Here is a 14,186-nt window from a genome sequence, read left to right on the forward strand (position 1 = left end):
GTTGACAGGCACAAGGGTGTTGAGATGATCCACAGGGAAGGCCATCAGCACCCCAAGTAACTTATTGCAGCAAATGAATGCATGGACCGGCACCCTCTTCCCAGGCCATATGCTGTACATGCTGTCAGTCATTTTCCAGCAGCAAAGCAGAGCTGACCACCACCCATGGCTGTTATTAGCCACTATCTGCCAAGAAAAATGCAGGCTCAACTCCTGAGCCAACATAAATGTCAGGGACACAACACTTGTGTGTTAATCTTAGATGTTATAAAAAGGAAAAAAAAAATAATAAGTCAATACTGCAGTGATCAAAAACCAAACCTTTATTCACAACTGTATAAATGTGCACCAAACACTGGAATTTAAAAAGGAATGACATGCTACAGACCAAAAAAAACCAAGTCTCCTTTTCTTTGTTGTTTTTCATTAGTGAAGCTTAGTTATTAAAAGATCAGATCACAGTAGAAAGAAACTAAGCGTACAAAAGTGCAGCACAATGTCCAGCTAGCGCGGCTCATTCACGTACATGTCGCACTTCAGGCATAAAAAGCAACTGGTGAACGGCTTCATGTGAACTTTAAATGGCATCGATGTCAATGTCATCTTCCTTCTCGACAGGTGACTTCACAGTCTCCACCTTGGGAACGCTCACTGTTTTAGAGTACACAACCTGTGGAGGGAAGAAAATGATGAAAATCAAAGCGGCCATATCTGACCAAAATGTTCTACACTGGGGGTCTGTAATGTACTCATTAGAAACCACTACATTTGATTCTGCATTCCAAACCACTTATTTTCTTCCCCCTTACTGTGGTTTTAAAGTCTTTGCTTTTGGGGTTACCAATTCTTATGTTAAGTAATCTATATAAAAAGTGTTTAAGGCCATGTGCGCATGGGAGCTCACACCTGTGGGGATTTTGCTGCAGAAAACCTGTGGATTTATCTGGATTTTCTAGATAAATCCACAGGTTTCAGCAAGTACAGACACTCCCCATGTTATCCTATGGGACATTGGGAGTGTCTGTCCATGCTGTGGTATGTGTGGCTGTGGAATATGCTGCGGATGTCCCGCAGCCGCACATAACTGCATGTCAATTATTCCTGCAGAAATCCCGACCCTCCACTATGGAGATAGAGGCCGGGACTTCTGCAGGCAAGTCGCATGAATGGCCGAAGGTTTTCCGCAGCTCTTTCGCTGAAATCCTGCAGCAATGGATAGCTGCAGATTCCGGGGATCCGCTGCGGGAAACCTGCCGACATACCTGCGGATATATTCGCAGGTGGGAGCGCCCGTGGGCACATAGCCTTAGTCTTTAAAGAGCCATGATCTGCTTGCAGGTCTCCTGGCCCAAACGCAATAGAATAGCCTCACATGTCCAAGAAGATTTAAACGGTCCACAAACAGGACAGCAAAAATGGTTTAAGTGTAAAGTACCCGCAAGAATCACTCAAATCACAACAACCAAAATGTTAAAGTGGCAGGAACACTGTTCATCTGCTACTGGCAGAGCAAGCTCGGCTGTCATTGACCTGTAAAGTACAAAATACGTCTCTGGGGGCCAAAAAGAAAATAAAAAAGGTTGCCTCAGAATAAGACGCCTTTAAGACTACAGGAGATAAAAAACAAACAAAAAAAAAAAAACATTGGAGGAGGAGGGGAGAATGACAGGTACTTTATGATTTTTCTAACTGATTTGTAAGTCAAAATAGCTTTCATGAACCATGGCACGAAGTATTACCTCTATATTTTCATCTTCCTCCTCCTCATCCTCTCCAGAAGACTCCTCTTCGGCTTCCTTCAGCCATTTAATAAAGGGGTCTGCCTTCGCCCTTATGTCTTTGGCAAGTTCTTTAGAGACGTATTTTTTGGACGGCTACCAAAAGGAAAAAAAAATTAGAAATAATGCACTAAGAAACATTTAATTCTGTACAAAACTTTAAACCACAATATATCCATCAATAGCACAATATTAATGTAGATGAAATTAACCCAGATAACAAAAGGCTTAAGAACATCAGACCAGACGTACCTTCTCAGCCCAGCCGAAGATCACCTCTTCTTCCAGAAGATCTGCATCATACATTTCCTTTAAGATATGTGGTATTTTGGAGAGAAGTTGTGCCTGGTGCATCCGCACAACGCACTCAAAGCCATGGAGTAGGTACCTCTGTGCTTTTTTATTGTTGTGGCAAAACTAAAGGTTGGGAAAAAAAAAAAAAAAAAAAAGTTGATTTCTTCAAAAGAGCAGCCAAGCAATGCAGCACAAGCAAACTACCGGGGCTGAAAAACCTGTGACCCTGTTTGTGTTTAGTAACAGATGCCATGGTCAGCAGAGACCGGGGCCTATACTTACACGTAGGAAGTGCCGTCTGTATTTCTTTATCTGATCTCTTATCTTGTCATCAAAGAGAACTTCAGTTAACACTAAAGGTCCCAAAATCTTTACGTCCAGTCTTTCAGCTTCAGCTAGAATATCTTTGTCAGAAGAATCAATGACTCCTTCTTCCTTCTTTTTCTGTAAGATAATCCACCATGTGAACTCCCGAGCCCCTAATGTCAGCATTACAGTAGGTATAGGGGACCCTGATCTTACCTTCACAAAGTCAAACAGCAGGTTTACTCTGTCCTCCACGGGTCGCTCTAGATCCTCACTGAGCGTGAGATTTTTTGCATGATCGCTTATCTCCTCCATTCTGCGTCTCTGAGCCTCATCAGATGTGTCTTCACCCCAATCTTCATCGTCGTCATCCTCCTTTCCAACCTTTACAGAGGGGAAAGAAAACAAAAAAAACTCAACATACAAAAGAGCAGTTACATGACAGGTGTACAACGTCTGCTTTTTTTCCAGGCCAGGTTTGTTTACAGTGGCACCATTTTTAATATATGAGGAGAGGAACCCACAAACAAGTACAGCCGTGGACCCAATTCAAAGCTTTAACACCAGTATTCTGGCAATACAAATCCACAATTTTAGTGCTGCTCGAGGCTGCGTCAAGTGTCACATATTTTCACTTAGCTCCAATAAAGTGCACAGAGCTGGGATATGACTGGCAGTATTCACTGCGCCACAAACCTTACTCCAGCAAAGAATGGAGTAGGATTTATGGAGGAGATTCCAGAATCATACGCCACTTGTCTGGCATACACCTCTTTACGAATCAGGAGCATTTAACTCCAGCATCTCATGAGTAATGCTGGTTTTGATTAATCAGACCCATTTTTAATTTGTAGCTTATTTTTTATTAATACAGCAATAGAAGCATTTTAGTTTTGGCTTTGCTGTTGATAAATGGAAAAAAAAAATAAAAAAAAAATCCAATGCCTTAATGGTGAACCAAGGAAGCCCTAGATATCGCTCATATTTTGACAGCCTAGAGAAACCACATATCGATAATTGTACTTACAACACGTGGAGGATTTAATTCTGTTAAAACTGCCGTCTCATTGTTTTTCTCGACAGCCCCATTTTCTTTCCTCTTGTTTTTCTTGTCTTCCTTCTTTTTGCCTGAACCGCTGTCTGTGTTCTCTGCAGAGGAAGTCTCATGTGAATATTCCTGAAGGCTATTCCCACCCCCTTAGCCACCCAAGATTCAGGCAAGTAAAATCTACATAGTGTTGGAGTCCATGCAGCAGTAAGGCTCACAAGCCAGAGAAAACTGAGATAGGACAGACTCAGGATACTTTAGCAAAGCAAAAATTGGGACAGATGGGTTTGCATCTGCCACAGAGTGTTGCTTGCACTGCAGGAAGGAGGAGTGGGGGAAAAAAACAAAAAAAAAAAAAAACAGCCACTAGACAAACCGTAATGATACCTTATACAGGAGTGGAACTTACCCGGTGGATTTTTGAGAATGAAAGTACAGAGCTTATGGTTTGTGTCCAGCATGCCCCGATAACCACAGGCTTTACAAGAATTTCCTATTGTTTGTTTCTTGGGATTGACATGCTGTAACAAAAAAAAAAAAACAAAAAAAAAAAACAAAATCGCATTTAACAGATATAATTACACAATGGGCAGTGCCATAGGGAGGGGTAAATGCACAGTTAATATTTTCTCTGCCTCAGTGACAGCTGCCATAGGGGCAAACCAAACACCAAATATTTAACGCTTAAAATTACGGTTATTGTCCAGCCAAAACCAGACCTTACACTATGCACAGCAACATTACAAGTCTTAGCAATTCTAAAGAAGAAAGAAGGCAGAAAAAGGAGGAACATTCTGCAATGAAAGCCCAAGATTTGGTGCATTGGAAAAGACAGGACAGAATATTCTTTAGGCTATGTGTCAACAGGAGAATGTAGCTGCGGATTTTTCTGCATCAAAATCCGCACCTTTTCAGAGGTGCGGATTTTTCTTTCCCAATTTTAAAGCCAAAACCCGGATGAAAATCCGCAGTAATTGACACGTTGCAGATTTCTCCCGGACCGAAATCCGCTGCGGAAAAATCCGCAGCGTGGGCACAGCATTTCCCAAATGCCATAGAAATGGCTGGGAAGTACCTGTGCTGCAGATTTTCAGAAAATCTGCGGCTTTTCCGTGAAATCCGCGGCAAAATCTGCGCATTTTCCGAAGCGTGGGCACATAGTCTGAAGTTATACAATCAGTGAACAGGGAATGCACACCACTTACCAGATCAGTTTCAGGGTTCTCGCACTCAGGACATAGAACAAACTTTTTAATGAATCCATCCAACATGTCTTGCAGCTTATTTGCCTCATGAGATCCATTGACAATGTAACGGTCATTCTTAACATCAAACTGGGTCTGTGCTCCCAGCTCACAACCAAAATATTTGGTGGGATCTGTTGGGAGGGAAGCATATCTATTGAAAAGCTGCATGAAGTCATCACAAATCACCTGCCTGTTTATATACCATGAGCTTCCTCCCTAATCACTCCGTACCAAGCCTGAATGATTCCTACAAATACAATATAGGCTTATTTCAGCATATTCTTAACCTTAAAGCAGATAAGAGGCTAAAAAAGCCTCTTATCTGCTTTAAGGTATCAAATCAATAAGTTGAATTATTTAATTGTGCTGCCCCAGCATATTCTTAAACATGAATTTTAGCAGATCAATTAAGAGGTTAAATACACCAATGTATAAGGGCTTCACCCTTTTGAGGAGGAAGTCTTGAGTGTTTCTTGAAACCTAGTTCCCTTTGTTTCCATTACTTTGCTTTTTACTGCACCTTTTACTCTATAAATTGATTTGCATCCAAATACAGATTTATTTTCTGCTTGAAAAAAACCCAAAGAAACCAAAAAAGGCACTTACACGTTGGAGGCCGATTAAGCGCCTTTGCAACGTCAACCATGTTGACTATTACTGTCTTTATTCCATTTCCTTTGCCCTCTACCTGCAGTCAGAAAAAGAAAACAAAATGCCAAAATTAACAACATACAAGTTAATCAGGATGGAGCAGTCTGCAGTGAACAGCGCGGATACATTACCTTGGCAATCAAACGGGGCATTTTGTACCGATAGAACTGATCGGAAACACTGCGGTTGACGTTGACAGACATTTTGGCTTATTATGATCTCTTTCAATAAGAGGAAAAGCTCTTTGATTGCAACTTTTTGGTATCTTCTGTCTGGAGAAGACTGGATGACATAAACGACTGCAAGAGTTCTCGGTCTCTGACATGAAAATAATCTCGCCACCGAGGCTGTGAGCTTCTTGTTTGTATGCTATGTTTCCCCAATACAGGTACCAATGGCTGCGCAACAGCTCTGGAAAAAAGAAAAGGGTTTGGGGGATGGGGGGGTAGCTTAGCTTTCTATTGCAGTCACTGAACACTAAATGCTTACTAAAACTAAGTTACATGAAAATACACAATAGATATTTGTCACAACTTCATAAAGTGGAGTGAATAATACCGTATTTTTCGGACTATAAGATGCACCCTGGTTTTAGAGGAAAATAAAAATTTTAAGCAAAAAATGTGGTCATGACAGTTTTGGGGCAAGGATCTGCTGCTGACACTTATGGGGGTAATGTCCCCAAATTCTCTACTAAAGGTACCCCATCCAGGTAATGATCCTCCTGCCGTGTATACATGTCCCCCATCCCGATCATATACACCCATGCCGCTCTATGGCCTGTAACCTATGGCACAGAAAGGAAGGGAAAAAAAAAAAAAAAAGTTCATACTCACCTTTCCTCGCTCGTCTTCCTCTGTCAGCAGCAGTAGCGCCACTGCCACACTGACCTGTGTGGAGCTGTTCCCGTGCAGCATCGCGATGTCTTCCTGTCTGCGGCCGCTGCTGTGTGTAGAGAGCGATGCGCACAGGGACGACGTCATCTCTGTGCTCACTGCCTTGACAGATCAGCAGGCCGGCAGACAGCAGGACATCACGATGCTGCAGGGGAACGGTGACGGGTGAGTGTACCGTACTTATTCACTGCCCCCCCTGCGCAGATGCGCAAGGCAGTGAATATAGCCACACATGATCACTCCAGGCTGTAGTTGCCAGGGGTGATCACGTGGGCAGTCTCTTTACTATGCGCGCACCCCCCAGCGCCGGCTTTGGCGCTGAGATTATGGACGGGAGGATACATTCATATGAAATGAGCAGGCCCACGTGGTCACGGCAGGCTGCTACAGCCTGCTCGTGCCGACAGTGACCCGCTCCACCCTCACGCCCTACATTTAGACTATAAGACGCACCCCCACTTCCTCCCAACAGGGAGTGCGTCTTATAGTCCAAAAAATATGGTAAGTGTATACAGTCACACGGGCAGAGGATTGTTTCCCCATTACATTGTCAATGTTAAAACCACAGAATACTATATTTTAGACTGCTGTCCAGTGATTAGCATATACAGCTGGCTGGAAGAGCCAGCTGTCAGTGGATACGTCACATGCAGTTCTTCCAGCAGTGGTCAAAGTTGCACTGACTTAATTCAGATTTTTTTTTGTGTTTTTTTTTACAAGGTCTTTGAACAGACATCCTGCTGTGTACGGAGAGCTCAGGCCCCACCGCTGCATGCAATCACCCCTATAACCAAGAAAAAAAAACCGAGAACTGGGGGTCCAATAGTAAGGCAGAAGTAACAAAAAAAAAAAAAAAAAAACAACAAATAAAAATGAGTAAACCTCTTTAACTAAGAGCTTTTATTATCACAAAATGACATCCAAAAGAGGAATATATCATCTACTTATATACCAAAAAGACAATAGACAGGTTAAAACCCGGAGAAGGGAATTTTGTTTACTTACCGTAAATTCCTTTTCTTCTAGCTCCTATTGGGAGACCCAGACAATTGGGTGTATAGCTTCTGCCTCCTGTGGCCACACAAAGTATTACACTTTAAAAAGTGTAACCCCTCCCCTCTGCCTATACACCCTCCCGTGGACCATAGGCTCCTCAGTTTTGGTGCAAAAGCAGGAAGGAGGAAACTTTAAATTGGTCTAGGGTAAATTCAATCCGAAGGATGTTCGGAGAACTGAAGACCATAACCCAAAAGAACAGCCAGCCCAAAAGGGCACAGGGGTGGGTGCTGGGTCTCCCAATAGGAGCTAGAAGAAAAGGAATTTACGGTAAGTAAACAAAATTCCCTTCTTTGTCGCTCCATTGGCAGACACAGACAATTGGGACGTCCAAAAGCAGTCCCTGGGTGGGTAAAAGAATACCTCAATAAGAAGAGTCGAAAACAGCCCCCTGTTACAGGTGGACAACCGCCGTCTAAAGGACTCGCCTACCTAGACTGGAGTCTGCCGAAGCATAGGTATGCACCTGATAGTGCTTTGTGAAAGTGTGCAGACTAGACCACGTAGCTGCCTGACACCTGCTGAGCCGTCTCCCGGTGCCGCAATGCCCAGGACGCACCCACGGCTCTGGTAGAATGGCCTTTCAGCCCTGAAGGGAGCGGAAGCTCCGAAGAACGGTAGGCCTCGATAATCGGTTCCTTGATCCACCGAGCCAAGGTCGACTTGGAGGCCTGAGTGTCCATACGCTGGCCAGCGACAAGGACAAAAAGCGCATCTGAACGGCGTAGGGGCGCCGTGCGAGACTCGTAGAACCGGAGTGCTCTCACTAGATCGAAAGAGTGCACAACCTTTACACCCTGGTGAATTGGATTAGGGCAACAGGAAGGCAAGGAGATATCTCCTTTTAATCTAAATCAGGTTACCATCTTAGAGAGAAATTCCGGAATAGGACGAAGAACCAGCTTATCCTGGTGGAAAACCCGGAAGGGAGCCTTGCATGACAGCGCCGCAAACTCAAACACTCTCTGAAGAGAAGTGACTGTCACCAGGAAGGCCACCTTCTGCGAAAGACGGGAGAGAGAGACCTCCCGCAGCAGCTCAAAAGGCGGCTTTTGAAGAGTCCTCAGGACTCTGCCAAGATCCTAGGGTTCCAACGGACGTTTGTAAGGTGGAACCATGTGGCAGACCCCCTGCAGGAACGTGCGGACCTGCGGAAGCCTGGCTAGACGCTTTTGAAAGAAAAACACGGAGAGCGTGGAGACTTGGCCCTAGAGAGAGCCGAGGGACAAACCCTTGTCCATTCCAAATTGTAGGAATGAAAGGAAAGTGGGAAAGGCAAACGGCCATGGAGGAAAGCCGTTATCAGCGCACCAGGATAGAAAGACTTGCCAAGACCTGTAATAGATCTTGGCTGACGTTGGCTTCCTGGCTTGTCTCGTGGTGGCAATGACATCCTGAGATAACCCTGAAGACTCTAGGAGTCAGGGGCCAATGGCCACCTAGTCAAGTTGAGGGCCACAGAACTCAGATGGAAAAACGGGCCTTGTGACAGCAAGTCTGGGCGGTCTGGAAGTGCCCACAGTTGACCCACCGTGAGATGCCACAGATCCGGATACCACGACCGTCTCGGCCAGTCTGGAGCGACGAGAATGGTACGATGGCAGTCGGACCTGATCCTGCGTAGTACCCTGGGCAGAATCGCCAGAGGGGGAAACACATAAGGCAGTCAAAACTGCGACCAATCCTGGACTAAAGCGTCCGCTGCCAGAGGTCTGTGATCCTGAGACCGTGCCATGAAGGCCGGGACCTTGAGAGATCGACGTCCTGCGTTCCTCAGCGGCCCTGACTGAAAAGAAGGGAATTTTGTTTACTTACCGTAAATTCCTTTTCTTCTAGCTCCAATTGGGAGACCCAGACAATTGGGTGTATAGGCTATGCCTCCGGAGGCCGCACAAAGTATTACACTAAAAGTGTAAAGCCCCTCCCCTTCTGCCTATACACCCCCCGTGCTCCCACGGGCTCCTCAGTTTTGGTGCAAAAGCAAGAAGGAGGAAAAAGAATTATAAACTGGTTTAAAGTAACTTCAATCCGAAGGAATGTCGGAGAACTGAAACCATTCAACATGAACAACATGTGTACACAAAAAAACAGGGGCGGGCGCTGGGTCTCCCAATTGGAGCTAGAAGAAAAGGAATTTACGGTAAGTAAACAAAATTCCCTTCTTTGTCGCTCCATTGGGAGACCCAGACAATTGGGACGTCCAAAAGCAGTCCCTGGGTGGGTAAAAGAATACCTCGTAAGAGCCGTAAAACGGCCTCTTCCTACAGGTGGGCAACCGCCGCCTGAAGGACTCGTCTACCTAGGCTGGCATCCGCCGAAGCATAGGTATGCACCTGATAGTGTTTCGTGAAAGTGTGCAGGCTCGACCAGGTAGCCGCCTGACACACCTGCTGAGCCGTAGCCTGGTGCCTCAAAGCCCAGGACGCGCCCACGGCTCTGGTAGAATGGGCCTTCAGCCCTGAGGGAACCGGAAGCCCAGCCGAACGGTAGGCTTCGAGAATTGGCTCCTTGATCCACCGAGCCAAGGTTGATTTGGAAGCCTGTGACCCTTTACGCTGGCCAGCGACAAGGACAAAGAGTGCATCCGAGCGGCGCAGGGGCGCCGTACGAGAAATGTAGAGTCTGAGTGCTCTCACCAGATCTAACAAGTGCAAATCCTTTTCACATTGGTGAACTGGATGAGGACAAAAAGAAGGTAAGGAGATATCCTGATTGAGATGAAAGGGGGATACCACCTTAGGGAGAAATTCCGGAACCGGACGCAGAACCATCTTGTCCTGGTGAAAAACCAGGAAAGGGGCTTTGCATGACAGCGCTGCTACCTCAGACACTCTCCGAAGTGAAGTGACTGCTACTAGAAAAACCACTTTCTGCGAAAGGCGTGAGAGAGAAATATCTCTCATTGGCTCGAATGGTGGTTTCTGAAGAACCATCAGCACCCTGTTCAGATCCCAGGGTTCTAACGGCCGCTTGTAAGGAGGAACGATGTGACAAACCCCCTGCAGGAACGTGCGTACCTGTGGAAGTCTGGCTAGGCGCTTCTGGAAACAACACAGAGAGCACTGAGACTTGTCCCTTAAGGGAGCCGAGCGACAAACCCTTTTCCAGTCCAGATTGAAGGAAGGACAGAAAAGTGGGCAAGGCAAAAGGCCAGGGAGAAAAACCCTGAGCAGAGCACCACGACAGGAAAATTTTCCACGTCCTGTGGTAGATCTTGGCGGACGTTGGTTTCCTAGCCTGTCTCATAGTGGCAATGACGTCTTGAGATAATCCTGAAGACGCTAGGATCCAGGACTCAATGGCCACACAGTCAGGTTGAGGGCCGCAGAATTCAGATGGAAAAACGGCCCTTGAGATAGCAAGTCTGGTCGGTCTGGTAGTGCCCACGGTTGGCCGACCGTGAGATGCCACAGATCCGGGTACCACGACCGCCTCGGCCAGTCTGGAGCGACGAGGATGACGCGGCGGCAGTCGGCCCTGATCTTGCGTAACACTCTGGGCAACAGTGCCAGCGGAGGAAACACATAAGGGAGCTGAAACTGCGACCAATCCTGAACTAAGGCGTCTGCCGCCAGAGCTCTGGGATCTTGAAACCGTGCCATGAACGTCGGTACCTTGTTGTTGTGCCGGGACGCCATGAGGTCGACGCCCGGCACCCCCCAGCAGCAACAGATCTCCTGAAACACGTCCGGGTGAAGGGACCATTCCCCTGCGTCCATGCCCTGGCGACTGAGATAATCTGCTTCCCAGTTTTCCACGCCTGGAATGTGAACTGCAGAGATGGTGGAGGCCGTGGCTTCCACCCACATCAAAATCCGCCGGACTTCCTGGAAGGCTTGCCTACTGCGTGTGCCGCCTTGGTGGTTGATGTATGCCACCGCTGTGGAATTGTCCGACTGAATTCTGATCTGCTTGCCTTCCAGCCACTGCTGGAATGCTTTCAGGGCAAGATACACTGCCCGTATTTCCAGAACATTGATCTGAAGCAAGGACTCTTGCTGGGTCCACGTACCCTGAGCCCTGTGGTGGAAAAAAACCGCTCCCCACCCTGACAGACTCGCGTCCGTTGTGACCACCTCCCAGGATGGGGGTAGGAAGGATTTCCCCTTCGATAATGAAGTGGGAAGAAGCCACCACCGAAGGGAAGCTTTGGTCGCCTGAGAGAGGGAGACGTTCCTGTCGAGGGACGTCGGCTTCCTGTCCCATTTGCGTAGGATGTCCCATTGAAGAGGACGCAGGTGAAACTGCGCGAAAGGAACTGCCTCCATTGCTGCCACCATCTTCCCCAGGAAGTGCATGAGGCGCCTCAAGGGGTGTGACTGGCCTTGAAGGAGAGATTGTACCCCTGTCTGTAGTGACCGCTGCTTGATCAGCGGAAGCTTCACCATCGCTGAGAGGGTATGAAACTCCATGCCAAGATATGTCAGCGATTGGGCCGGTGTCAGATTTGACTTTGGAAAATTGATGATCCACCCGAAACTCTGGAGAGTCTCCAGAGTAGCGTCGAGGCTGTGTTGGCATGCCTCTTGAGAGGGTGCCTTGATCAGCAGATCGTCCAAGTAAGGGATCACCGAGTGACCCTGAGAGTGGAGGACCGCTACTACAGTAGCCATAACCTTGGTGAAAACCCGTGGGGCTGTTGCCAGGCCGAACGGCAGTGCCACGAACTGCAGGTGTTCATTTCTATGGCGAAGCGCAAGAAGCGCTGGTGCTCTGGAGCAATCGGTACGTGGAGATATGCATCCTTGATATCGATCGATGCAAGGAAATCTCCTTGGGACATTGAGGCGATGACGGAGCGGAGGGATTCCATCCGGAACCGCCTGGTCTTTACGTGTTTGTTGAGAAGTTTCAGGTCCAGGACAGGAGGAAAGACCCGTCCTTCTTTGGGACCACAAACAAGTTGGAGTAAAAACCGTGGCCCTGTTGCTGAAGAGGAACAGGGACCACCACTCCTTCTGCCTTCAGAGTGCCCAGCGCCTGCAGAAGAGCCTCGGCTCGCTCGGGAGGCGGGGATGACCTGAAGAATCGAGTCGGGGGACGAGAGGTGAACTCTATCTTGTAACCGTGAGACAGAATGTCTCTCACCCAATGGTCTTTTACCCGTGGCAGCCAGGCGTCGCAAAAGCGGGAGAGCCTGCCACCGACCGAAGATGCGGAGTGAGGAGGCCGAAAGTCATGAGGAAGCCGCTTTGGTAGCGGCACCTCCGGTGGCCTTTTTAGGACGTGACTTAGACCGCCATGCGTCAGAGTTCCTTTGATCTTTCTGAGGCCTTTTGGACGAGGAGAATTGGGACCTGCCCGCGCCCCGAAAGGACCGAAACCTCGACTGCCCCTTCCTCTGTTGGGGTATGTTCGGTTTGGGCTGGGGTAAGGATGTATCCTTTCCCTTGGATTGTTTGATGATTTCATTTAAACGCTCGCCAAACAATCGGTCGCCAGAAATTGGCAAACTGATTAAGCGCTTTTTGGAAACAGAATCTGCCTTCCATTCCCGTAGCCACAAGGCCCTGCGGAGTACCACCGAATTGGCGGCTGCAACCGCCGTACGGCTCGCAGAGTCCAGGACAGCATTAATAGCGTAAGACGCAAATGCCGACGTCTGCGTGGTTATGGACGCCACCTGTAGCGCGGACGTGCGTGTGGCTGCGTCAATTTGCGCTTGACCTGCTGAGATAGCTTGTAGCGCCCATACGGCTGCGAACGCTGGGGCAAAAGAAGCGCCGATAGCTTCATAGATGGATTTCAACCAGAGCTCCATCTGCCTGTCAGTGGCATCTTTGAGTGAAGCCCCATCTTCCACTGCAAGTATGGATCTAGCTGCCAGTCTGGAGATTGGAGGATCCACTTTGGGACACTGAGCCCAACTTTTGACCACGTCAGGGGGAAAAGGATAACGTGTATCCTTAAGGCGCTTAGAAAAACGCTTATCTGGACAAGCATGGTGATTCTGGACTGCCTCTCTGAAATCAGAGTGGTCCAGAAACATACTCGGTGTACGCTTGGGAAACCTGAAACGGAATTTCTCCTGCTGAGAAGCTGACTCCTCCACCGGAGGAGCTAAGGGAGAAATATCCAACATACGATTGATGGACGCAATAAGGTCGTTCACTATGGCGTCCCCGTCCGGAGTATCAAGATTAAGAGCGGCCTCAGGATCAGAATCCTGATCAGCTGTCTCCGCATCATCAACCAGAGATTCCCCCCTCTGAGACCCTGCACAATATGATGTCGAGGGAAAATCTAAGCGAGCTCGCTTAGTCGGTCTGGGGCTGGGGGCTGTGTCAGAACCCTCAGCCTGGGATCCATGAGATACCCCGGGAGGACATTGTTGGTCCAGCTGAGGTGGGCCAGGGAACAAAGATTCAACAGAGTCCCTGTGCTGAGATACCGGCCTGGACTGCAAGGCTTCTAGTATCTTAGCCATAGTCTCAGAGAGTTTTGCAAACTCCGTCCCCGTCACCTGAACAGTGTTAGCAGGTGGCTCCCCCTGGGCCCCTCTTAGCAGAGGCTCCGGCTGAGTAAGTGCCACAGGGGCCGAATAGTGCACACAATGGTCAGTGGAACCTGCCGGTAGCGGGGTCGTACATGCGGCGCAGGCAACATAATAAGCCTGTGCTTTGGCACCCCTGCCTTTCGTGGGTGCCATGCTATTATCTTCCCTGAGTAACACAATAGGGTATATAGCCAGAAATCAACTGTGCACCATACAGTGTAAAACATATATACCATAAACATATAATGTTACACTACTGCACAATGGGGCTAGCACCACAGGTGCTGCTTACCACCCGCCTAAAGCGGTTGTGAGGCCACCAGAGTCCCTGCCTGGGTCTCCCAGACTTTGTCCCCCTCTGCTGCGTCCGAGGAGCTGACAGGAATGGCTGCCGGCGTCCTGAGGAGAGGGAGC

At 48.0% G+C, this 14,186-nt stretch overlaps 1 protein-coding gene and 1 non-coding gene across 2 annotated transcripts in view; both read right to left on the reverse strand.

The window, feature by feature from the left end:
- Positions 1–300: 300 nt before the first annotated feature.
- Positions 301–14,186, reverse strand: part of EIF5 (eukaryotic translation initiation factor 5) — a 52,876-nt gene continuing 38,990 nt past the window's right edge. Inside the window, exons 3-12 of the mRNA XM_075329620.1 lie at positions 5,456–5,735; positions 5,280–5,361; positions 4,632–4,804; positions 3,836–3,947; positions 3,406–3,527; positions 2,595–2,762; positions 2,355–2,516; positions 2,031–2,195; positions 1,740–1,874; positions 301–670 (exon numbers count right to left, since the gene is read on the reverse strand). Of these exons, the coding sequence (XP_075185735.1) occupies positions 578–670; positions 1,740–1,874; positions 2,031–2,195; positions 2,355–2,516; positions 2,595–2,762; positions 3,406–3,527; positions 3,836–3,947; positions 4,632–4,804; positions 5,280–5,361; positions 5,456–5,527 (1,284 nt within the window). The 5' untranslated portion in view covers positions 5,528–5,735 and the 3' untranslated portion in view covers positions 301–577. The remainder of the gene's footprint in view (positions 671–1,739; positions 1,875–2,030; positions 2,196–2,354; positions 2,517–2,594; positions 2,763–3,405; positions 3,528–3,835; positions 3,948–4,631; positions 4,805–5,279; positions 5,362–5,455; positions 5,736–14,186) is intronic.
- LOC142258656 (small nucleolar RNA SNORA28) lies at positions 3,613–3,738 on the reverse strand. Its single transcript, XR_012727833.1, has one exon. It is a non-coding gene; the product is annotated as a small nucleolar RNA SNORA28 (small nucleolar RNA).

This window comes from Anomaloglossus baeobatrachus, chromosome 12 (genome assembly GCF_048569485.1).
Source record: "Anomaloglossus baeobatrachus isolate aAnoBae1 chromosome 12, aAnoBae1.hap1, whole genome shotgun sequence".
In the NCBI taxonomy this organism is placed as follows: domain Eukaryota; kingdom Metazoa; phylum Chordata; class Amphibia; order Anura; family Aromobatidae; genus Anomaloglossus; species Anomaloglossus baeobatrachus.